The sequence below is a fragment of the Bolinopsis microptera genome, chromosome 10 (assembly GCF_026151205.1).
Source record: "Bolinopsis microptera isolate Bmic1 chromosome 10, MBARI_Bmic_1.0, whole genome shotgun sequence".
Taxonomy (NCBI): domain Eukaryota; kingdom Metazoa; phylum Ctenophora; class Tentaculata; order Lobata; family Bolinopsidae; genus Bolinopsis; species Bolinopsis microptera.
This window is the reverse complement of record NC_087081.1, coordinates 5,747,249-5,772,561: the sequence shown is the minus strand read 5'-3', so window position 1 is coordinate 5,772,561 and position 25,313 is coordinate 5,747,249. Positions and strand designations below refer to the sequence as shown.

General features: G+C 36.7%; 1 protein-coding gene across 1 annotated transcript; it reads right to left on the bottom strand.

Annotated features, from left to right (window-relative positions):
* Window positions 1-10,057: 10,057 nt before the first annotated feature.
* LOC134821713 (zinc finger and BTB domain-containing protein 11-like) lies at window positions 10,058-25,134 on the bottom strand. The gene is made up of 17 exons (XM_063832446.1): window positions 24,983-25,134; window positions 24,782-24,857; window positions 24,059-24,645; window positions 22,992-23,468; window positions 22,677-22,819; window positions 22,366-22,497; window positions 20,304-20,393; window positions 19,905-20,010; window positions 19,688-19,700; window positions 17,745-17,873; window positions 16,296-16,408; window positions 15,727-15,863; window positions 12,703-12,810; window positions 12,295-12,416; window positions 11,885-12,051; window positions 11,537-11,636; window positions 10,058-11,394 (listed from the first exon to the last, which is right to left on the bottom strand). The coding sequence occupies exons 1-17, from the start codon at window positions 25,062-25,064 to the stop codon at window positions 11,286-11,288; spliced, it is 2,691 nt and encodes an 896-aa protein (XP_063688516.1). The 5' UTR covers window positions 25,065-25,134; the 3' UTR covers window positions 10,058-11,285.
* Window positions 25,135-25,313: the final 179 nt, after the last annotated feature.

Sequence of the window (25,313 nt, the reverse complement as noted above, 5' to 3'; positions counted from 1 at the left end):
ACGCCAGCTAAAAATAATACCTGTCGGACAATCTCCCGGTGTGATCATTTACTAATTACACTACTAATTAAACATAATCAGTAACATATAATTAATAATTAGCATACGGAAGTGATGTTAATTATAACTGAAACTACACCCACAGAAATTAACCTTAATACTCGAACAAAATATTCATACCAATGAACTCGAAATCTATCTAAAACACATGTAATCGAAACCATGTGCGACAAAGTACAACATAGAATTGTCCACACAGAAGTTACGTTTCTGAAACAATAATTAAACGCCGTTGCATTTTACAGCTGATAGTGTGATGGCACTAGGCTTAGAAGCGTTCCCGGTCAGACTGAAACACCAGCTATCTTTGTTATCTCAGTCTGACGGGACTGCCGCTGAGCATGCTGATATTTCGTTACCATGGTTACCGCAAACGTCTGCAGATCACAATCCTAACAATCAGAAATGCACCCTCACAAACTTTTGGTAACTTGCACTGAGAACATACGACATAGTACATTCCACGTACTATAACATAGTACATACCACGTACTATAACACAGAATAGTATCCAAAATCAAATGGAGACTTGGTGTACAGCACTACTGTGCATTAAATTATACAGCGCATACAGCCTTGTACACTATTAGCCCTGGTATGTATAATTATAGTACGTGCATTTGTAGTATAATTGTAGTGTGTATTTGTACGGCTATAATTGGGTAATCTTGCACGTGACAGCTGGTAATTTGACACATGACAGTTTCAAATTAGGGGAAATTGGCGGAAGATAAACAGTAGTGTTGGTCGAATAGCAGCTATGATGAATATGGATCTGCCCATCCTACGGTCGGATGTTTACAAACATGTTAATTTAATGATAAACTTCATGACAAGTTCCATGTAGCCCACGATATTTATTGTTAGACCAGTCCATAGTCCTTCACTGGAACTAAAGCTCTTCACTGTTCAGAAACAATCCATCAGATCTCACTAGATCCTCTGTAAGTTATGATATATAGACTTATTTACTTACAATAAGTCTAAGCCCAATTGTCGACGATCTCTACAATGCTACAATGTACCGTATATTATATGAAACTTGAAAGCTGAACTGCAATTGGGAAATTGATACAATCTGTCTTGGAGATGACAGTTAGACCGCATTGTCACGCCTCAATAAGTCAATGCTCGCACTATCATAAAATGTAATATTACCTTATATGGTAGTATTACTATATGGTAATATTACCTGGTTATATTTGTATAACTATAGTCAAATAGGATAAGAAATGTTCAGACTTACGGCCAAATAACCAATGATCGTCAATTTCAAGAGACTCACACAAGATTAATCTAAACAGTATCTAGAAAATGAGTCACAATACAGATATACCTTCTCCTCCTCCTCCTATTAACTCAGAACAAAGATGGGCAATAAAGCTGTTAGAGAGCGTTCACATATTACGTCAGCAGCCGAGGGAGTAGGTATTGGGATACGTATCGAGAATTAATCGGACCGAAAATGAACGAAATTTTACCGGCGAAAAAGCAGTCCGGTCACGTACCAGAAAAGTAAACCGCCACCTTATGGCAACAAGTAATTTATAATTATATTTCAAGTGCAATATCCGGATATCCCCCACGCGGAGTGATCGTAGTCTCATTACTGATTACTTATTGCACTTCTCCTTGTGAGAGAAGAGGTCTGAACAAACAACAGAACAATCAAATTAGCGAAATACTGACTCTGGTATTTTTAATATTTGTAATATTTTCGAAGAGGTGGCCCTTAAATTTTGTCTGAAAAATGAGCTGTGAAGACTGTAGAAAGTTCTGCAATAGGAGTGGCTTGCAAGTTGCAACATGTTTACAACGGCCACAAACGGAACACGAAAAAGCAATATACGGATTATGAAGCAACAATATTTTATAGCGAAAATTGAATTGCAGCATATGCAGGAACGGCGGATGTCTTGCTAGAAAATTAGAAATTCATCATGTTGACTTATAATCGTTAGATGAAGTTTCGATTGTTGTAACGTTCACGACTTATTAACAAAGCAATCACGATAGGTAGTAGACATTTCAGCAAAACAAAACGGCACATTTTCCATATGTTCGACCGATCAGCAGCGAACAGAAGTGGATATTTAATTAAAAAGTTAAAACTCAAAGAAAAGCAGCTAAGTAAAATATGCCGAACAGAGGCTATAGCACATAACCGTGTTATTAATCCAGTAGGAACTGAATATATAAGGGGACCCGGGACGGAGACTTCAGAGTACACACACACTCACCACTCTAAACAGTACCAGTTACAAACTAATGAAACATGAACCAGTTCAGTTGTTATGTATGAACTGAAAATAGAGCAGTGAATCTGCCCTACGAGTACATTTTCTAAGTGAGAGTACACAACTATTGAACTATACCCACTGTCTGATGAGCGTCAAGAAGTAGAACGGGTGAAACATAATAAACTAGTGGTGGTGAAACTAGATCCGGGCTGACACCGTATCTAGGGTGTCATGTTACAGGACTGTCATCGGTTCTGCCCGGCCGGGAGTTACTCGCATTCCAGTACGAGACCACAGAATACTGGGGAGAGACCACAGAATACTGGGGAGAGACCACAGAATACTGGGGAGAGACCACAGAATACTGGGGAGAGACCACAGAATACTGGGGAGAGACCAAAGAATACTGGGGAGAGACCACAGAATACTGGGGAGAGACCACAGAATACTGGGGAGAGACCACAGAATACTGGGGAGAGACCACAGAATACTGGGGAGAGACCACAGAATACTGGGGAGAGACCACAGAATACTGGGGAGAGACCACAGAATACAGGGGAGAGACCACAGAATACTGGGGAGAGACCACAGAATACTGGGGAGAGACCACAGAATACTGGGGAGAGACCACAGAATACTGGGGAGAGACCACAGAATACTGGGGAAAGACCACAGAATACTGGGGAGACCACAGAATACTGGGGAGAGTTCAAGGTTTGTTGAGTTGCTGAGAATGGCATGTTGGGTTTGTAAGTAAGAGTGTGAGAGTTTTCAGCACTTTGCGGAGGATTGCAGAGAGCAGCTGTATGAATAACTACTCATTGCTGCCTAACGTAATATGCGCTATATGTATCTTATCTACTAGTATAAACACCTTGCATCACAGTCAGTATATTCAGATATATCAACAAGTTGAACTTCACATCAATTATTCAGAATTATTCATGCTGGATCATTTTGAGGATATTAAGCAGCATATTTAAGAAATTTGGCATATTTTGTTCAATAACCTAACATATTTAGCATATCTAATTTCATCATGTAAGGACAAGACTACAGTCTTGTGTCTATAACAGTCGACAAACATCAAGAATTCAGCTGCGGACGTGGTAGTACGGGTTTTCAAGAGGTTTTATGTTTTGATACAAGAGTCATGAAAAATAGGATGTTGTCTGATGGACCATAAACAGCAGCTTCAAGTCATAATCCATCTAAATACGGTTTAAGTCCGGATGCCCAATTTTAGACGCAAAACAACAACCACCCTCTGTTTAGGACCGGGAACTGTGCCCCACCAGACACGAACTTCATCAATTTGCAAGCAACCCTGCAAGTTCTGTAAATTACCAATTTTTTGTGTTTTTTACAACAACCGAATCACTCCGAATGCTGTACGTATTGAAGCTAGTTTCCTCGAATGAGAAATCTTGGTATCATTTAATGACGCCTCCTGGCTCCTCCCGTAAATAACCATACGTAAACTTGTCCCACGTTGCCTGATCCATCATCTCATCTGAGAAACAGATGGGGTGCATGCGAAGCCGTATACCACGTGACCACTCGACACTCGCAGCATGCTCGTTTGTTTACCAATGCAACAATACATTCTACAGGTACGTGTTTTGACTGACATTAAATTACGTACACTCCTGGAAACACGTGGCGCGCCAAAATTGCGCGTCGTATTATTACAAAACATAAGGAAGCGCGTTCCATTAAGTTGGTTATAAATATGAATCTACGTGGAAGTAAAAATAACAAAATCGCCTCATTTCAATGAGAAGAATCATTTCAGAACTCGATTCCGGTTGGACTTACTGCACAGGACACTCATACGCTGAGGGGAATAAGAGGAAGTTGAACTGCTCAGTACATCGGAGTCCCTGACATCTCATCCAATATTATTACAAAGAGGAAGAATAGGTTTGGGGTCTCTCGAATTTCTTTATTTAAATTTTCCAGTGATTTGGTTTGGTCATTATCGTCATTTTAATCAACATTAAGTGTTTTCCAGTTTATGGGCCTGGTGATCAGCGGGGACTCCCAACTCACTGCTATGGCGGGACACTATTACAACTAATGACAAAGTTTAACTGAGCGGTTCGAAACGGGGCCTCCGGCCTTTCATGTATATTTACCATTTATATATCTCATTTTCCAGGGATATCAAACAATTCTTGAAATCTGCTAAACCGGATGAGGTCAGCGAATGATTACAAAATACAATAAAACATAAATAAAATGGACACCTTTTTTCGGTATATCGCAGAAATCCTTTAAATCAGAGGACGGAGTGATTTAGAGAGCGTGACTATATAATAATGCTTTATAATTACAGCAGACTACGTATTTTACCGGTAATTACTTACTTAACTAGTGTATTTTAGTTCCGCAACATCTATTTGAAAATGAAATCCATCTACCATGGTTTTTACTGCGTGTAAAGGGGTACAGCAAGACAAATCGATCTGAATTAAAGATCCATTATTTTCTTCTGGCCTTGATATTTTACACGATTGTCGTCTTTGGAAGCCAAAAAACCAGACTCAATTAAGAAACGGCTATCGTTGAAATAAATACCATAAGTTGAAAGTTCCAGACCATTATAATCACGTGACAATACACGTCGTAATTTGTATTAAACCATTCTGTTAAAGTATCAATCACGTATCATCATATAATAGCTAGTCAATACTGTGTCACGTGTCCAAATACTGTGTTACAAGAACCCTAATTAGAGGGCGTTTGCTAACCACGTGTCAGTAATTAAACGGTAATTATATACTAATTAGATGAGGGTTATTCGTCTGAATAATGGCTGTGTTATTGTGGAGATCTTCTATGAATAAGAAGTGTAGTTGTAATGATGATGTGGATTTATCAGTCTTACACTTATTGATTGAGCGAATGTTTAAATTATCAGAGAAGTTAAATGTGTCAACTGTTTTTAAAAGAATTTCCAGAGGAAACCACTGAATTTGTATTTAAATATGATATTTAATGATCAATTCAGTTATTGGTGAAGAAATACCAGAGGATTTTAAATCTTAATCCCGAGGGTGAAATGTGATGTATGATTTGTAATCCGTAAATTGGTGTATGATTTGAAATCCGTAATGTGTAATCTTTAAGAACTAAACACATAATTGAAAACGACACATTATAACCGCTTAGAATCAGAAAAATCTCAGTATGATTTTATGACGTCACCAATCTGCCACCCAATTTTGAGACAAATGTTAGGTAAACGACAATATTGATTGGTAAACGGCTCTTCTAAATTATCACTATATCTCTGAGGGGTCGTTCGTATCTTACGTAATCACTGAGGGTGATGGAGGCGGTTGCTAAATGGTTAAATGTGTAATTTTAACACAATAGCGTGTGTAAAACTGATTACAGAGAGGGGCGGGGGGGTTACAAGTTGGCCAAAAAGTGATAGCGTAATATGAGAACGACCCCTTATAATTTAAATTGGAATAATATAAAATGTAAATTATATGTCCCTTACTACAGATTATTGTGAGTTGGGGTCGTCCGATCTAGCTATTCAATTGTGTTTCTGCCCTTTTGTTCCAGCTATAAATCATTAACATTTTGAAAAAAATATAACATTTTGAAAAAATCCGACGAAATATGTGGACCATCTTTTGTTTATTCTAACTAATGCCAAAGCCCAAACATGTTTGATTTAATAATATTTTCTGAACAACATATAATTTAAAATACGCTACATATTCAATTGAATGAAAGTCACGTTTATTTGTGTTCTAGATTTTCACTCGACACTGACTAGTGACTGGTGAATAAATAAATTAGATTTACTTCTAAATTAATATTTTTTTCCGAAAATTTTTCAGATTTCTATCAAAAATTAAAGTACATGATGTATTTTAATTTTCTCGTGGGATTACATTAGGGCTGATTTTCGATAAATCATAAACGCCAAAAATCAAATAATTATGGGCATTTTCTGCCTGTAGAAATTCTCAAATTTCCGACGCGGCTACCGATCAGTCAGTATTAAAATACCAACGTAGTAAAAAAAGCACCGGTTCGACATTATCTATGCTCCAACCCCAAAATACCGAACATATGTCAAAAAAACTTCGACAAGTCTCTGAATGCAAAATTTCAGAGATAAATGCATCGAATGTGGATTATGTGTATAAATGTATCTCAAATTACACTGGTATTCATGCAGGAGGGCCTTTAACAAATCACGAGTTACAGGTTAATGTGTTCAGAGTTACTTCCTTATAAGGGCATCACCTGTTTAATGTGTTCTGAGTTACTTCCTTATAAGGGCATCACCTGTTTAATGTGTTCTGAGAAACTAGTCGGAGTCCTGTTTCCTCGGGGGAGAAAGAAGCCAAGCAAATTCAGGAACAATTAAATAATTTTACATTTTACACACTTTTCAGGTACACTGTATAAATAGAGGTTTTCAAGATTTCCTCCGAATTTTTAAATAACTCTGGTTTTCTGGCCATTTTTTTTATTTTAGTGGCCGTATAATCTGGTCCTGTTTTTCAAGTAATACCCACCAGTGTTTGGGTTTCATTAACTTAGTAACCAACATCTTATCTAAAACCTATCACATACAAAATACCTAACACTTACAAAATATAACATCCCAGCAAAATCTTATCTGAAACATCAAATCACGTGTCCAATGTCACGTGACCTATCTAAAATATCCCAGGCCGGCCACACGGTAGTATAACTTATATACCAGACAATACATTATGATTCTGCTATCTCTTCCCTCACAAAACTCACCGCCTTCTCTCTTTGCTTGTTTAAATCACATTTGCAAGCATAAATTCCCCCGAAGAAAACACCACCAAAATATCTTATCTCCTCAGCCCCTGCACCCGAAAAAAAAACGCAAATTAAATTTATATATTTTCCTTCACCCCTCCCACAATATATAATAAGATACCTTAGCTAGCTAGCGGGGGAACGTGTGTGTGTGGTGTGTATTAATAAATACTACTCTTCCTAATAGCCCTAGGCTCTTCTCCCCTAATGAAATGATCCAGTTATCCCCTGATAAGGACCCCTTGCTACAACCCCAGGGCGCATATAATATATAACCCACATATATAGAATATATATATTTATATATATATCTCCACCTACTTTACTCCGGCCTGCATAAAGAGTTGCCTCTAAATAACAGACACGTGACCCCCACGTGCTCCCTTCATTTTAGCAGGCACGTGCGTCGCCCTGGCACCCCACGTGCCACCCCACGTGAGCCTCTCCTGACAGCCTCGTGAGGTCACGTGGGCGCCCATCTTCCCTCCCAGTGGTCAGAGCCGGCCCTCTGTGTGTGCTGCAGTAATTATTACGATGGCCCTATAAGGAATAATTGTGCCTCTGGTGATCCAGTTTGCCCACATACTGGATTGTGTGGAGCTAACCCGCCGGGAGAGTTAACGTTCAAATAACGGGGAGGCAGGGGAAGGGAGGGGGAGGCAGGGGAGGGGGAGGCAGGGGAGGGGAGAAATAAAGCGTTATAAAGCGCTGAAATATCGCCGTTAAACACGGGTTATATTACTCGGTACACGCGGAGTACACGTAACGCAGCAGAAATGGTGTGTTTGTGTGTGTGTGTGTGTGTGTGTGTGTGTGTGTGTGTGTGTGTGTGTGTGTATTTGTGTGTGCACTGTGCGTGTGTGTAGGATATGTTGGGTGTCGAAAGACGGAAATTGAGAGGGGGCTGTTCAGCTCTGATGAGGGCAGTTAGTGTCCAGTATTACAACTGTTGGGCAGGGATAAACTGAGCTGCAGCGTGCTTCAGTTTACGGTATAATGTAGCTAGTATGGTGAGTAGTGCTGTTGGGAGAGGGAGGGGGATTTCATTTGGATAATCATTGAAGTGGTTAATTTTATGGGATGTGCATTTTAGGGCTGGTAAAACGCTTGCTAATTCGAGACGCCTTTTAAGAAGAATTACCGAATTAGTGATCAATTGTGAAGGTGTCCGTCTAATTAATAATCAATTGTGAAGATGCATATTACAACCAGACCTAATTAAATTAAACAAATAATTGGAGAGTGTTTGCATGACAGGTTTAAATTAGATCATCTCATGAACTACTTACTACATAATATCCGACATGTTACTTACTTTTCAGAGCATGCATAATGGGGAATTCTCAATAGTTTTCCACCTTTGTTATTCAGCGTTTTGGAAGAAAAACACTGATAAAATACCCGGCGGAGATAGGAGATTAGAGATACTCGGAGGAGATACTCGATATCTTGATAAGGAGATACTCGATATCTTGGTCTGAGTGATGTAACGGAGGTAAGTTCCTCCACAGGTAACAAGTAATTGCACTTAGCCAGAGAAAAGTGTTATATTATTCACCACACAGAGCTAGAGTATTTTCAAGAGTAAGATGTATTGACGCTCTTCGTACTGTACAATGTGGTATACTGTTTGTGGAGATAATCACAATCTGTGGAGATAATCACAATCTGTGGAGATGTCTGAAGAGGTGATCACGACAGAAACTGTGCTGATTTTAGACTATTACAACTAATTTCCCGTCCATTTTTAAGCAATACGTTATATTGAGGTAATGTAAACAGTTAGTTTTGACAAGTCACATTAACCGATTACCATGACGACCGATGAAATCCCAGTATAGCAGCCACGTGTCACCATGACGACTAATGGACTCTCAGTATAGCAGTCACGTGTCACCATGACGACCAATGGACTCCCAGTATAATAGTCACGTGCCAAAACAAACTTGTCTGTATTATGATAAATCAACTAGTGAAATTCCTGTCAAAAAATTCATCATGTTCCTGCCAAGTCTATAATGTTAGACGAAGTCCACTAGTCAAGTTAATGACCCCGGCATGGTCAGCAGCCAAGTGTCTGACAATATATTATATAACCCTGACCCACGTGACAATGTAACCCTGTTCCACAGTACTGATAGTTTTAAGTACTGTAAACTTGTAAAGGATAATGGTAGTTGATCACCTGATAACTTCGCACTGAAGAATTTTGTAATTTTAATTTTACGTTGCATTACAAAACGTTAAAATACATTACATGACGGAGGTGATTAACATTTCCACGTCACGTGACAAACCACGTGTTCCTCACGTGATCAGATTTAGAACACGTCGGAATGTCTTCCGACTGGCTGATAACTAAGAACCCTGAACTAAGGTCTAATATTTCACCACTAAAGCCGAGAATAATGCCGAGATGTTGTGAGAGGTTCGGTCGTGGTATCCAACATAAGGCGGGAGAGGGGTTTTCTTGGGAAATGGAATCAGAGGCACGTGGGTGCTGGAATGTTTGCCGTATATGTTCTGCATTGTCATGTGTAATTTGCGATAAGAAATAATGTGAGATTGCAAAATGTGCAGTGCCCAAATGGTGCCTTTGTCAGGGACTGGCGGGGGGGGGGCTAATAAACCGGTCATTTCTCCCACCACGTGACGGGACATGTGGTGTGTGTTGTAATACGAAGCCAGTGGGGTGGGCCACAATTAGGGCTACGTGGAGCTACGTGGTTTGGGTCAAGTAACTGGGAGCGAGTGCTGTGGAAACGGTATTTTATGGTAATTCAATTTTGGCCCACCTTGTATTCAGTCTACCTCTTCTTTAGAATAAAGTTATATTATTAGTGTTACACATTAATTAAGAGTCGTCAGGTGGGTAAGGTATTTACTCACCTCTCTGAAAATTAGGAGTAAAAATGAGAAGAGAAACTCGTGAATTGTATAAAATTAACCTCTACAGCATAGCTCCAGCTTACATAAAATAATATTAACAAAGTCTCCTCTATAATATCACTCATTAAAGAATAAACTAATCTTTTACGGGATCAGGGGGATTAAATTTGCACGTTTAACATTGCCCTATCGTTAATGCGATATTGCCGATTTAATTACGAGCGTATCAAATTTAATTAATCCCGCCTAAATCGGCCGCCGTATCGATAATGTCTACCTCGATAATGTTGCAAATCTACATGCAGGACCAACTGTATTTTTGCTACATTTCATACATGTGCTCCAAAGAAAAACGTTCAAATCACCATCTTTATAATATGTGCAATAGATCTTATCCTCAGAATCAAAATCGATATTAATAATTTCATCTAGAAAAATCTTTTTCACATTTGTTGGACAAATTGTTCGTTAATTAATTGAATTGGATTGATCAACATTAACATTAATAATCAATACATTGGTTTCATTGTTTTTTGATAGCAGAATTTACATAAATTTTCGACTCAAATTCAAATCTAAAATACGCTAAAATCATTTAAATCAATTTTTAACTAAATCTATAATATACTATACGAAACCGAAAATTTGTATTCTTATGTTAAATTAGGATAAAAGCGCAGCGAAAAAACAATTGATAACGCCACATTTTTAACTTGAAAAACACACAGTTTTCAACTAATGTAGCGTTGAACCAAATCTTAAAATTTGATTCTAAGAACGACTTTAATTACGAAACTTTGAAGTTCATTGTATACTTACGTATGAGACTAATTCAGTTCACAATTCTACTGTACGGATCCTTTAAAAAATTTGTGACTTTATTTGTTCAATTTAAAAAACACTTTCGTTGAATTATCCTAAGGATGGGGTCATTCGTGCATTTTGTCATCCATCTTGACATAACACGGCTTTCACTTAAGTCTAATTTAAGTTTAATCTAAGTTTCTCTTTTAAGTTTCTCTTTCCCGATCACTCCCCAAAAAGAGACGGCGGGCTAATTGAGCAATCAAAACATTAACTTGAACTGTTAATGTGTTAAAAGTTAAAACATTAACTTGAACTGTTAAAACATTAACTTGAACTGTTATTCTAACGTCCGATTTCCAACATATAAGTAAGACGAATGTTTTTAGAAGGATGTGGTCACGTGATAACTGTAGGGACAATGACCCCGTGATATCACGTGACATTTGTTGATTATCAGATTTAAAATCATGTGATTTTGTGGATAACGTTGCCCGCATCATCGTATATGTAGCAGATACCGTCTCTGTACTTTACCTTTAGGTCGTGTTGGCGGTAAGCGTGGCCGATAAAGTACCTGGGATGTCACGTGGTTAGATAATTAATTATGTTAATTATGTTAATGAATAATTGTTTGTAATACCAGTAAAGTAATTAAAACGATTTTTGTGATCTTTTTTTAAAACATAGCTTGAATCTTGAAATTAAAATAAATGTACCTGTGATAGAACTTTTCGCTGCAAAGTGGACACTTGATGTCCCGAATCTTCTGGTGAACTGACATGATGTGACGAAACATGTCCTGACGGTACGTGAACCCTGAAATTTATACCAATAGAATATGTGGGGAAGTGAAAGGGAAATTGAAAGTATTTATTGAACATATGACATCTCGTATCTTCTAACATTGTTTTACCTCTTGCAATTCAACCAAATTTATAGATATTCGGAAAATACCTTAGAGAGAAAAAACAAGAAAAATAGTGAGAGAAAGAGAAAGAGATTTAGTAATAGAGAAAGAGATTTAGTAAAAGAGAAAGAGATTTAATAAAAGAGAAAGTGCTCACCTCTATTACACACAGGACAGGTGTGGTCCCGGATGAGGTTATGAATGTTCCTGATGTGCCTCCTCAGGCAGTGCAGCTCTACAAATGACTTGTCGCACTTGGAACACTGGTAATCTCGGCGCTGTTCATGGACTGTTTTTACGTGCCGTATCAGGTGGTAACTGCCACTGTGGGAAGAGGGTGTTAGTGAAAGTGAAAGTGAAATTTGTACGGAGAAGTAATTTACGTTGGAGAAATAATTTAAACAGTTTGAATAAACATATTTAAATAAACGATTTAAATAAAAATGTTAAAGTGAAAGTAAAGTTAAACTCATTACTGAAAGTTGAATGGTGGAACTAGATTTTTGAAATAAAATTTAATGAATTTTAAAAACAGAAATAGATTTCTAAAGAGAAATAGAAACTAACCTGAACTCCCTTGCGCACTGAGTGCACTTGTAATGACGCCTTGCAGCCAAACTAGCGTGGTAGTTGGTAGTGTGGAGTTGGAGAGAGGAAATGGATGTGTAGGTTTGTGCGCAGAAATAGCACTGAAGTGCAGAGATGTTAGAATTAGTGTAAGGTGGAGGAATATGTGAAGGTGAAAGTGAGGAAAAACAAATAAGATTGACAACATGCCATTACACCACAATATCTATGTGACTTGAAGTGTCGGAAACTAGAATTTGGGTAGCAAAAACGCTTTCAAATGACATTGAGAGACCACCTGATTATAAAGGTCGCATTACAAAAGTCTAAATATTCTTTAAAGATGATAAATATCACGTGGTCACTGATCATGTGGTCACGTGGTCACGTGGTCACGTGGTCACGTACAGCGAAACAGTTGTCCTCCTTGCCGTGATGTTTGACATGAGCAGCCAGCTCTAGTTTATTCTCTACTAAAGCGGTGCAGATTGTACACTTCGGCTTCCTTCCTGGACTCTGAAACAAGTAATCATAAAACATTATTCATGAATAGAGTTATATAATACATTATAAGTGTATTTATTTATCATCACAGTTATAATTAAATGGTTGCACAGACTTTTTAATTTCATATTTGATTCGAGAAAACAGCCTTATCGTTTTTAATGATGCAGAAGAGTTATCAGCTTACACCCATGTGTGTTATCTTCTTTGAGTGTAAGACCACTCACACGCAAATCAGATTTGTACAGGACGCGATAAATTTACATATTACAGTCGAACCTCTATAATATACCGTGATCTATAAAACAAAAAAAAGATTCTGTAAGTTTGTAGAATAGAATATGGCAGTTAAAAGTAGCAGAGTTACACACAAACAAACAAAAGTAGCAGAGATACACACAAACACTCACACACTAATCACCCAATTATATTGTAAGCAGCTAACTGTTATTTTAATAATATAATTAAGTATATTATAGTATATTAAAATAGTACGTATTATGAGCAGATATACTTGGATACCGGTTGGGAAACGACCTAAAGTTTGATAAATCTTTTAGGTTAGCATATAAAAGCATATTATTGGATATTTTGATCTTATCTACTATCTAGAATGGAAAGTTAGATAGTGAGTCAAACACAATATAAAAGTGAGGGTTACACTGGTTACCAGGGTTACACTAGTTACCATTGTTACACTGGTTCACTATAGTTACACGGCTAATGACACAATTATCTAATCACCCAGATAATGTGCCCACTCGACACGAGCCACTGGTTACACCCACCCAGGGTTACTGTACAGTGTACAGTGAACAGTTAACAGGCTAACATTATTATATATTATACACACATCATACACTATACATTATATCTTGGGGCTCAATGTTATTTCCCGATTAGTCCTCTAATCAGCTGGGTGTATTGATGTCCCCTGATGAGGGGGGGGGGCCAGGGGGGCTGATTGTTATCGTCACGTGACAAGGCATTCTCTGGTCATCTCAGTCCTTATTTTATTACATTGTATCCTGTATAACATTGATAATAATTGATAGTATTCAATCAACATTATATACAATATACACACACACATCTTCTGTGACAAACACTCAGAATTAAGGAATTACCTGTTAAAATGCCCTAAAGCTACAAAATATACTGCCCACAGCTGTAAATGCAGCTCTACATTTTACCATTACCTCTAATACACTTATTAAATAGAACACACTACACATGCTATCACAAACTCATAACAACAGATAAAACAACCTAAAGCTAAAAGCTACAATATTACCCTATTTAAACAACGGTTACTCCCACACATGTCACCAGTGGATAATATATACAGTATACACTAGTAGGTAAATACAAACTCTCACATTTGCACACCGTCTAGCTGAACACTAATGTAAACACACTATTTCCCACACGTGTGTGTGTGTGTGTGTGTGTGTGTGTGTGTGTGTGTGTGTGTGTGTGTGTGTGTGTGTGTGGGTGTGTGTGTGTGTGTGTGTGTGTGTGTGTGTGTGTGTGTGTGTGTGTGTGTGTGTGTGTGTGTGTGAGTGTGTGAGTGTTTGCTACTTATTAGATAATGTAGGAAAACACGGGGGACTAGTGTTGTTAAAAGCGCCAACATGAATCTATGAATATATTCTACTTGTTTCAACATAATTATTAAAATTTTATGGAAATAAAGTGTGTAACTTTTCCCCTTCAATTTTATGTATTTTGTGAAAAAAACTTTTACGACCACCATTTTATATAACAGTTTTGTGTTACAGTTATTGAATAATGTGTAACATAAGATATTCAAATCCAGCTCAGTCATTGAAGAATTTCACAAAATATCTACTTTGAGTAAGTAAAGGTGTGACTCACGCAAGCATGACCTGATATCAGCAGAAAATGACCAAAGAAGGAGATTGACCCCTAATTCCAGAACGGGGCCAATTTGTGAAAAAAATAAAGTATCTGGTTTATTAAAATAAATTTTCCACTACTAAGCTACTAAAGTTTGTTAAATTTTGATGTCATAAGTTAAAATGTAACATTAGTTGAGGGATGTCGCTAAATTACTACCCTCACAAGCATGACGAAATCACTGCAGAAGAGAAGCTTGCGGAGGAGAAGCTTGCAACACATTTTCAGTTGTGCAACCTACGGAGGGGTGGCAATCGACATTGTGCAATGTGGGAGAGTGAAACTAAAGTGAAATAAAAGTAAAATAAAAGTGAAATAAAAGTGAAATAAAAGTGAAATAAAAGTGAAATAAAAGTGAAATAAAAGTGAAATAAAAGTGAAATAAAAGTGAAATAAAAGTGAAATAAAAGTGAACTATAAGTGATAGCTTACTGTTGACACTCTAAACAAGTACCTGATATAATTTAACAAATCTGCTCACTTATCAATTAGACAATTAGCCAATTAACTAATTGACAGAACAGCAACCACGCAGTGTATACTATTTCTAGATGTTGAGCCAGGGAAGCCCTAGAGAGTTCAACAGGTCTCTAACAGGTCTGTATATAATATAAAATGTTATGAAGGAGTCATGAAGCAATGTGTGGTCTGACATCGGTGTTGTAAGAGTTTTCAATGCTTGTGTAGCGATAATATTAGCCACCTTTGCACTTCCAAGGGGACCATGGTCATGGTATGTGATTTGATCGACGTGAGCTTGCTTCTCAAATCAGTAATTGATATTACCAAATTTGATGATCAAATAATTAACTAAGCAGCTAATTAGGTGTGTACTTCTAATAATGATCTGATTTAGCTGCCTCTTTTACAGCATCATCTATAGTTTCTTATATAGCTGACTTAAATATTCACCAATAAATTTCTGTATAAAATTTGACTTTATTTACTTATTCTATTTAATCTATTATTTGATGATCGAATAATTAACTGATTAGGTAATTAGCTCACAGCTTTGTGTAGAGGCTTGTGTTTCTGGTTCATGTGACCACTAAGTGAGTTGAGAGGAATGTTCTCCTTGCATTCCGGACATTGTATCAACGTCTCCTCAAGGTCAGGCATTGCAGCTCGCTCTGATTTGGGCAGCTCTGAAATAGTTGAAATAGTTAAAATAGTTGAAACATATAGTGGAATATCTGGAATATTTGAAATATTTTTGGTTTTCCTATTGTTGATATAGGGGGGAGAGCCAAACTTTTTAGATATTGTAGACGTTTTAATGTCTAGGAATTGGAACACTGCTGTTGACAGGTAGTCAATATTATTCACAAATACTTTGGGTATGTTTTAAATGAAACTGAGGGCCAGACAAGTTTATCACAGCAATTTTCGCATTTAAATAGAGGCTTCGTGAAACTTTTCCGTGCTTTCAACAAAACTTGTCCAAACTGTTTCCAAGCATATCACAAGCAACAAACATACAAATAACTTGAGGACCGATTGAAATTCATGCATAACTAAAGTTTGAGTATCAATGAAAGTGAAAGTGAATTTAACCTTTAAGTGAAAGTGAAACTAACCTTTAAGTAACTCAGGACTGATTTTAGTGAGGTCCCCCTCATGTTGTTCAGCTTTGTGTAGTAACAGTTCATTCATTGAGCTGGTCCCAAACCCACACTCGTAACACGAATACCTGAGCATTTTACTAATTACAATCAAACCCGTTAACTAGGATTATCGGACCTTGGTTAATACAAATTAGATTTATTTTTCAGGTGATTCGGTGTTTTGATTTAGACTATTGAACAGTGTCCAATAGCGCTAATAATACTTAATATAATACTTAATATTATTAATATTGGATTTACAGCTAAACCCCATTTTCCGAGAGTTTCTCAACTCCCAAATCCCAATAGTGTCTATTGGCCAACTGAATTATAATAATTAAACGTTTTATTAGCAAAAATATTATATAGGTTTCTTGAAGAAACATGTTGTAGCCTCCCAACCAGAAGTCCAAATTTGGAGCGATTGGATTGATCTATTGTTCATTTCTCAGGCAATTAATAACAAAATCAGTAAACAATATGATTAGTCAGTTAGGTAAAGCTTATGCCTTATAGTATGGGGTATTTTACATATTATTAAAGCCAGATTTTGGTCATCCCTCCGAAAGCCGCTCTACACATAGTGTAAATAATCCCAAGGTAAACCTAAACTACATATTGACCGTTATGTACGTCAGTATCTGTTGAGGAGCCAAATCATCTGAAAAGCCCTTAACCTATATTTTGCTCAGGCACGTAGCCAGGATTTTTCTTTGGGGGGGGGGGGCTGTCGGCGAGCGAAGCTGCAAGCTGTGGCAGGGGTCTGGGGGCGCAGCCCCCAGCGGGGTCCTGGTAAGGGGCGGACCACATTGGCGGGGGCGAGGGGGGCGCAGCCCCCCGGAAAAATTTTGCGGAATAGGGTGTTTTAGGCTAAATTGAAAGTTTAATGAATTTACAAAAATGTATGGTTTGGCATAATCATTGCCTACAATCCTGACCTGAGTAATTTACCCCTTTGAGACTTTATTTTGGGTTGAAAATTAAGTTTATCGAGAGGAAGTGAAAAATCTCTGGTTCAAATTTGGATTTGAAGCCATGTTTAATTTTTTCTGTTGAGGTCAATTTTTTGCGCAGAAAGCGTTCGATTTTAGGGGAAAAAAATTTATGTTTGCTTTTAATTTTTATGGTGCCGACGGCACCTGAAATCGACGAAATCTGCAGGGGTGTGTACGGTAAAACCTCTAGTTATAATGTACCGTCACAATAGTGACTTAAATATATAACAGGCCTTTAAAGGGAAACGAAAAGTGCACGGTATAGAACAAAAACCGGTACAAAGAGCCAATTTACTAAACGTTCGGGGGAAAGAAGAGGTATATCAAGGGACCCGGTATAGAGAATCATGGTTTTATTATAATATACAGAGGTTTATATATAGATGAGTTTCCAAATTGCAGTAGTTAAAATGGTGCTAGTGTTAACCTGTAGTTGAAGAGGTGGAAGCGCATGTGAGTAATGAAAGCCCGCTCATCAGGACACACTAAACCACACATGTAACACTTTAACCCAGCGTTAGTGTTAACCTCCTCTGTTGTTTGTTGTTGAGCTTGTCTGGGGGAGGAGGGGTTCAAACACAAGGAAATATTCTTACTGTTACTACTATACTAGAGATTACAAACTGCCAGCTTGTCTGGGGGAGGAGGGGTTCAAACACAAGGAAATATTCTTACTGTTACTACTATACTAGAGATTACAAACTGTCAGCTTGTCTGGGAGAGGAGGGGTTCAAACACAAGGAAATATTCTTACTGTTACTACTATACTAGAGATTACAAACTGCCAGCTTGTCTGGGGGAGGAGGGGTTCAAACACAAGGAAATATTCTTACTGTTACTACTATACTAGAGATTACAAACTGTCAGCTTGTCTGGGAGAGGAGGGGTTCAAACACAAGGAAATATTCTTACTGTTACTACTATACTAGAGATTACAAACTGTCAGCTTGTCTGGGAGAGGAGGGGTTCAAACACAAGGAAATATTCTTACTGTTACTACTATACTAGAGATTACAAACTGCCAGCTTGTCTGGGGGAGGAGGGGTTCAAACACAAGGAAATATTCTTACTGTTACTACTATACTAGAGATTACAAACTGTCAGCTTGTCTGGGGGAGGAGGGGTTCAAACACAAGGAAATATTCTTACTGTTACTACTATACTAGAGATTACAAACTGTCAGCTTGTCTGGGAGAGGAGGGGTTCAAACACAAGGAAATATTCTTACTGTTACTACTATACTAGAGATTACAAACTGCCAGCTTGTCTGGGGGAGGAGGGGTTCAAACACAAGGAAATATTCTTACTGTTACTACTATACTAGAGATTACAAACTGTCAGCTTGTCTGGGGGAGGAGGGGTTCAAACACAAGGAAATATTCTTACTGTTACTACTATACTAGAGATTACAAACTGTCAGCTTGTCTGGGGGAGGAGGGGTTTAAACACAAGGAAATATTAGGAAACCACTAATAAATTATCAATAAAAATAGGTAAAAAATGAAAAAATATAATAACTTACAAAACAGTAATAACAAAAGAATAACCTCAAATCACGAGGTACAACGTAGAAATTACAAATAACAAATTACAAACTATTCTCACATAATCTGGACATGTTGAAATTACAAATAACAAATTACAAACTATTCTCACATAATCTGGACATGTTGAAATTACAAATAACAAATTACAAACTATTCTCACATAATCTGGACATGTTGCAATTACAAATAACAAATTACAAACTATTCTCACATAATCTGGACATGTTGCAATTACAAATAACAAATTACAAACTATTCTCACATAATCTGGACATGTTGAAATTACAAATAACAAATTACAAACTATTCTCACATAATCTGGACATGTTGAAATTACAAATAACAAATTACAAACTATTCTCACATAATCTGGACATGTTGAAATTACAAATAACAAATTACAAACTATACTCACATAATCTGGACATGTTGAAATTACAAATAACAAATTACAAACTATACTCACATAATCTGGACATGTATAAATTACAAATAACAAATTACAAACTATTCTCACATAATCTGGACATGTTGAAATTACAAATAACAAATTACAAACTATTCTCACATAATCTGGACATGTTGAAATTACAAATAACAAATTACAAACTATTCTCACATAATCTGGACATGTTGAAATTACAAATAACAAATTACAAACTATTCTCACATAATCTGGACATGTTGAAATCACAAATAACAAATTACAAACTATTCTCACATAATCTGGACATGTTGAAATCACAAATAACAAATTACAAACTATTCTCACATAATCTGGACATGTTGAAATTACAAATAACAAATTACAAACTATTCTCACATAATCTGGACATGTTGAAATTACAAATAACAAATTACAAACTATTCTCACATAATCTGGACATGTTGAAATTACAAATAACAAATTACAAACTATTCTCACATAATCTGGACATGTTGAAATTACAAATAACAAATTACAAACTATTCTCACATAATCTGGACATGTTGAAATAACAAATAACAAATTACAAACTATTCTCACATAATCTGGACATGTTGAAAGTCCTCGTCTTCCTCCTGTATTGCAGTGTCAAGTAGTTTAGTGAGTAGCTTGTCTGGTCCTTCTTCTGGGGTAACAGGAGCTGCAGTACTTGATAGCAACTGGACAGATAAGCAATTATTAAATAATTAATTAATTAAACAATTAATTAATGACTCATTAGATAACTAATTCTCACCTAAGTACTTAGTACATGATACTGCCCCGAGACAGAGAGAAGAGGAAGCCACATACTAATAATATAACCAGTATTCTAAGTTCATCAAAAATCACTTTAAGTTCAACTTGTCAGAAGTCTATCAGAGCCAGTCTATTAAATAAAAGTAGCTAAATAAGGGCATTTAATCAGCGAAATACTAGGAATACCATTCCTCCGTACCACAACATCCCGTACCTTGGATATCTCAGCTGCCAGCTGATTAACCACTCCGTTAGATAGCTGATCAGGGTCCAATTTTGAGATCTTGTCGATATCACTTGCCAGCTAAGTAAGGGGAATTTGAGTTAAAAGTATTGTACAATGTACGATAACTATCTATAAAATAAATTAATAGTCCAATACTAATTATATTATATATAGCATTTTGTCTCGACGGATTGATCACAATGCTGGCAAGCATTACCGTCGCCCTTATATTCACAATACTATTTACCCCCTATACTAGTATATCCCCTTTATTGTTTTCCAGGCATTAAGACTCATCGAAAGTAGTTCAGCAGGCATTTTTAAGTTCAAAACATTCTAATTCAATGTTAAAGATGACAGGAATAAGAAATAGTTATGTGGAGGTTTTTAAGAAATTTGCGCAAAATACGCGCCAGCATGTTATACGAAATTAGGTAAAAAACCCAAAATCGCCATATTCAGGTGCCTTAAAAACCATGTTAAAATTGAGTTAGAGATATGAAACTTTGCAGGGCGTCTAGACCTTGTCCAAATCGACTGTAAAAAAAAATTCATGTTTCAGGAGTATCGGGAAGTGGGTTTTCTGGAACCCCTGTTTTACAACAGATTGTCGTGAAGTATATATATATACTATATATAGACGCTTTTGCAGTCAATTATAGCCTACATTTAAGTGTCCGTAGATTCAAAAGTATAAAAGATACAGTCATTTCGAACCACAGGTCTTGAAGATAATCGTTTACACTCCAGTTTACATTATATTAATAAGTAATTTAACGTCATCATCATCACTTGATGACGTCATCAAGTTAAGTGTTTTTAAAACTTGGTTTTTAACAAAATAACAACTTTTCAAATCGATTTTAAACCATTAAGGAGTAATTTTATTCAAAATCTGAGAATATTTTCACCTTAGATAATTGTTCAAGCATTCTGAAAATCTACCGGAAAATTTTCCTACCTTGCTCCTTCATAAAGATATTCGCTATTGAAGTTAGTGCTTTTTTGAAGAATAATTTTATAAAAATACAAAAGTTGTGAATTAGTATTCTCTGGTGTTGGGCCATCCCTTGGGTTGTGGAGCTCGATTGTGCTTCCTAAAGGTCTAAATTGTGTTATAGGCTAGTTTTAAAGTTGAAAATCGAAAAGTTGCACACGTGGGGACACGCCCAAATTGATAGAAAATTGCTAAAATTACTGAAAATTGCTGTTTTTACCATTTTTATCAACTTTGGAGTCCCGTTGTGATCCAAGTTCTATATGAAATCTTCTGAAACTTTGCATGCTTATTAAATTATATATAAAATACTGCTATGCAAAGATTTACGGTGATTCAATATTGTATGCGCACGCTACGTCCGCTCAAAGTTTGCACGTGCGAAAGGTGAGAATTTTGCTCATTCGTGATTTCGAATAAATTCTGCTTTCCCGCGATATTTAAATGGAATTATATATGAATTTAATGCCAACTTGAATGAGTAAAAAGTGCCATATTCAGTCAGGTAAAATTTCGAAATCGATGAAATTACCTCCTAATTATTAATATAAATATTAATGAAGTTATGAGTTTACATTTCGGCTTTGTAAATTATCCTGACATTATAATCAAAAAGAGATGATATTTGACCAAAACCCATAATCATGGGTAGAGTGTACCGCTCTCTTTTCCAAACAAAAGGAAATGATATTAATTTGAATAACCGTCCGCAAATGCAAATTGATACCGAGAATGAAATCGGTCGCTCGCTTTTTCTAATCAATAAGCTTTATTACCAATTACAATTCGTAAGCCGTGATCGAATGGAAAAAGCGAGCGGTACACTCTACCCATGATTATGGGTTTTGGTCAAATTAATAGACACGAATTTAGGCAAATCAGGACGAACGAAAATTACGACGTAACAGAGAACTAAAATTTGTTGAGGCTAAGCTCTAAAAACGCACATTCAGTGGCTCGAAGAGTAGAATACTCCCGGCCCTAGTACAAATTACAAATTACAAGTTACAAATTATAAATTACAAATTACAAGTTACAAATTAAGCTTCTCACCTTAGCCAGGTCAGTAGAGAGATTATCAGAAGTGGAAGCAGAACCAGGATTAGTGGAGGGAGCTGGTGTGGGACTGTTGGTAAGGATACTGATTATAGAAACCATGTCGTCATGCGACAGCTGGTCTAACATCTGACAAGAAAGTAGGAGTAAAACGAAAGTAGAAGTATTTCTACAAACTGTGAACCAATTTTAAATTATGTTAGGATATTGAGATAAGGTTAGATTTTGTCTGACTGAAATTAAAGTGAAAGTGGAAATAGAAATAAACATTAAGGTGAAAGTGAAAGTAAATGTAAGGTAGTAGTCACCTGAGAAAGAGAATCAGTTGACTGGAGTGCGTCCACCACTGCGTCCACTTGGGCACTTGTAGCATCATTACCATTTGGCGATTTCTTGTTAGCACTGCTGTTAATTATTTGTACTTTGTCAGCGACCGAGACTTCAACAGAATCTGCGAAATTAACGATAAGCTTATATAACGAAATTTCGGATATAATCATAAAAATGGATAACAATTTATCGATACATGTTATTTGAAACTAACTTTGATGATATTTCTTATATAAGAAATGTTCAATTAATATAATGTATTAATTGATTATAACGTTGTTAATGGTAATCACCGGTTGATTGGTTGGTGACAGAAATATCCTCCTCTATGATACGAGGAGCACTTGTGAGTGGTCTCCCTTGGATAGAATTGGTTACAGTAACACTGCTGTTTGAACTTGTAGATCTAATGATGCCTTTAAACGGAGGTGCTTTATCACAACTACCGTTGAAACTACCAGCTTTATTTGAGGTACTGGTTGTTAAACCATGTCCTCCATTTGCAAATGCTGTGTTGGTGCTGTTAGTCGTGTTATGAACAGGGAGGTTGAGAGGCAGAAACTGAGGCTGTTGCTGTTGTTGGTGCTGTTGTTGGTGTTGTTGTTGTTGTTGCTGCTGCTGTTGTTGTTGGGATAGATTCTGATGTGATTGCTGGTTGATGGGGATGAGGACACTAGAGTTTCCTACATTTTGAGATGTTTGTGTGTTGAGGACCTGATGTTGGTTTCCCATCATTTGATTTGGAGTGCTCTGGATAACCTGGACCCCACCTGGATAATAGCATATTTAATATAATTATTTGCACATCATTCCATTCATGTTATAAAAAAGAATAAAAGAATGGAATCTTACTGTCAAACAGTAAATGTGCTACACTCCAATGCGAGAAGTGCATTATACTGAACAATTATATCACTTCGAGATGGCAGGGCCTACTCTCATGCTGTATATAGGTGATGATTAATTCTTAAAAACTAGGGACAACTGAGGAATGATCCCAGAACCTCGACATTTCGCGTGTCTTGCTCTACCAATTGAGCTACTGATTCTGATTCTCAGAGCGAAATCACCACTCATATACAGCACAATTTCATGCTTTGTGCGGAATATCAAGTTTTTCAGAATAAATCATCACCTATAGACAGCATGAGAGTAGGCCCTGCCATCTCGAAGTGATAATAATAATTAAATATTTCGCAGATTGGCAATTGATCGGTGTAGTTGGTGTTGTACACACTGCACTGATAATGATATCACGTTGAACGTGTAATGTAAATATAGTGTGGATATATCAATATGCGAATATATATTCTAATAACTGTACAATTATACTCAAGTTCTAAAAACATTTTCAACTGACTTGGAAGTTGACCAATGTTTCCGATATCAATCGGAATGAGAAAACACGAAGTTTGAGCCATTCCAGTATCAATGACACCTTGCATTATAACACTGTTTCCATGCACTGATATCGACTTAGTTTGAAGGTTTGCTGGAATAGATGAGGCAGATTGTAACCGTGGGTTTATGTTTTGAGGCTGTGAGTTCTCTGAAACAATTGCTGCACTGGAAAGGTTCCTAGGAGTTTCGGTAGATTTTCTTGTTCTCTGTTTTACAGGAGTTGGTGCTTCTTTTACTATGTCTGTACCACCTTTTTGACAAGCATTAGATGTTTTCTTGGGTGTTGTCTGTAGAGCACATTGCAAGGAATTGATAATTCTTTTCATTCCATCTTCGTTTCCCAGTTTGATGTATTCTTCGATTATGATGTCAATTTCATCCAATTTAAACTTTCTACACTTCTTTTTTACAGTAGTTGTTCCTAAAACAGTTGTCCCCAAAACGGGTGTCCCCAAAACAGGTGTCCCCAAAACAGGTGTACCCAAAAATTTCAGTGATTTAGTGTCCAATTCTTCAGGAGGAATAGGAAGAGGAAGAGGCTGCTTCCTGAGAAAAAGGATTTGTTTATAACTATATATACTATTTGTTTACTTAAGGTAAATTAGGCCAGGGTTACCCCAACGATTAAGAAATTGATATCTAAACCACTTTGACAGAAACTTATTTTCAGTATAATAAAAACCTTGGCCTTCCCCTTTTTCTGGGTTTTCCATCGGTTTGTTCCTCTTTTTTAACTATCACCCTCAGTTGCTTTTCACCTGAAAAATGATTAAATTTCAATTATAATTATGATGATATTCAAATAATATTCACTAAATGACCAAATAGAATTGATGTGAAGTTTATTCAACGACACTACTGTTTTGTGTAACAAACAACTTACTTTTGTAATTTATTTTTCGTCTCTTCCGGGATGATCGACGGAAGAGCGGATCCTCATCTTTCTCCGTCACAGAGACTTCCATCTCTTAGAGATCAATTCATGGTTGTTTTGATAGCATTGACATGGATAAGAAACTGTACCTAACCTAAAGTGAGTTGACGCTTTAGATTATATACAAGTATTGAGGTACAATTTGAGAGTCTCGACCAACAGTCTCATTAGCGACAATTATTGATAATGTGTAAATATTAAATTGTGAACAGAAATAAATTCAAACAGGAAATAAGATTAAGGCGTAAACCTAACCCAACCTTAAAATTCTTACACTTCA

Coding starts and splice junctions, on each gene's coding strand:
- LOC134821713 (XM_063832446.1), bottom strand. CDS start 25,064: ATGGAAGTCTCTGTGACGGAGAAAGATGAGGATCCGCTCTTCCGTCGA. Junction 15,864..16,295: donor CAGTCCTGAGTTACTTAAAG/GTTAGTTTCACT, acceptor CAACTATTTCAG/AGCTGCCCAAATCAGAGCGA. Junction 12,417..12,702: donor AGGAGGACAACTGTTTCGCT/GTACGTGACCAC, acceptor TCTGCACTTCAG/TGCTATTTCTGCGCACAAAC.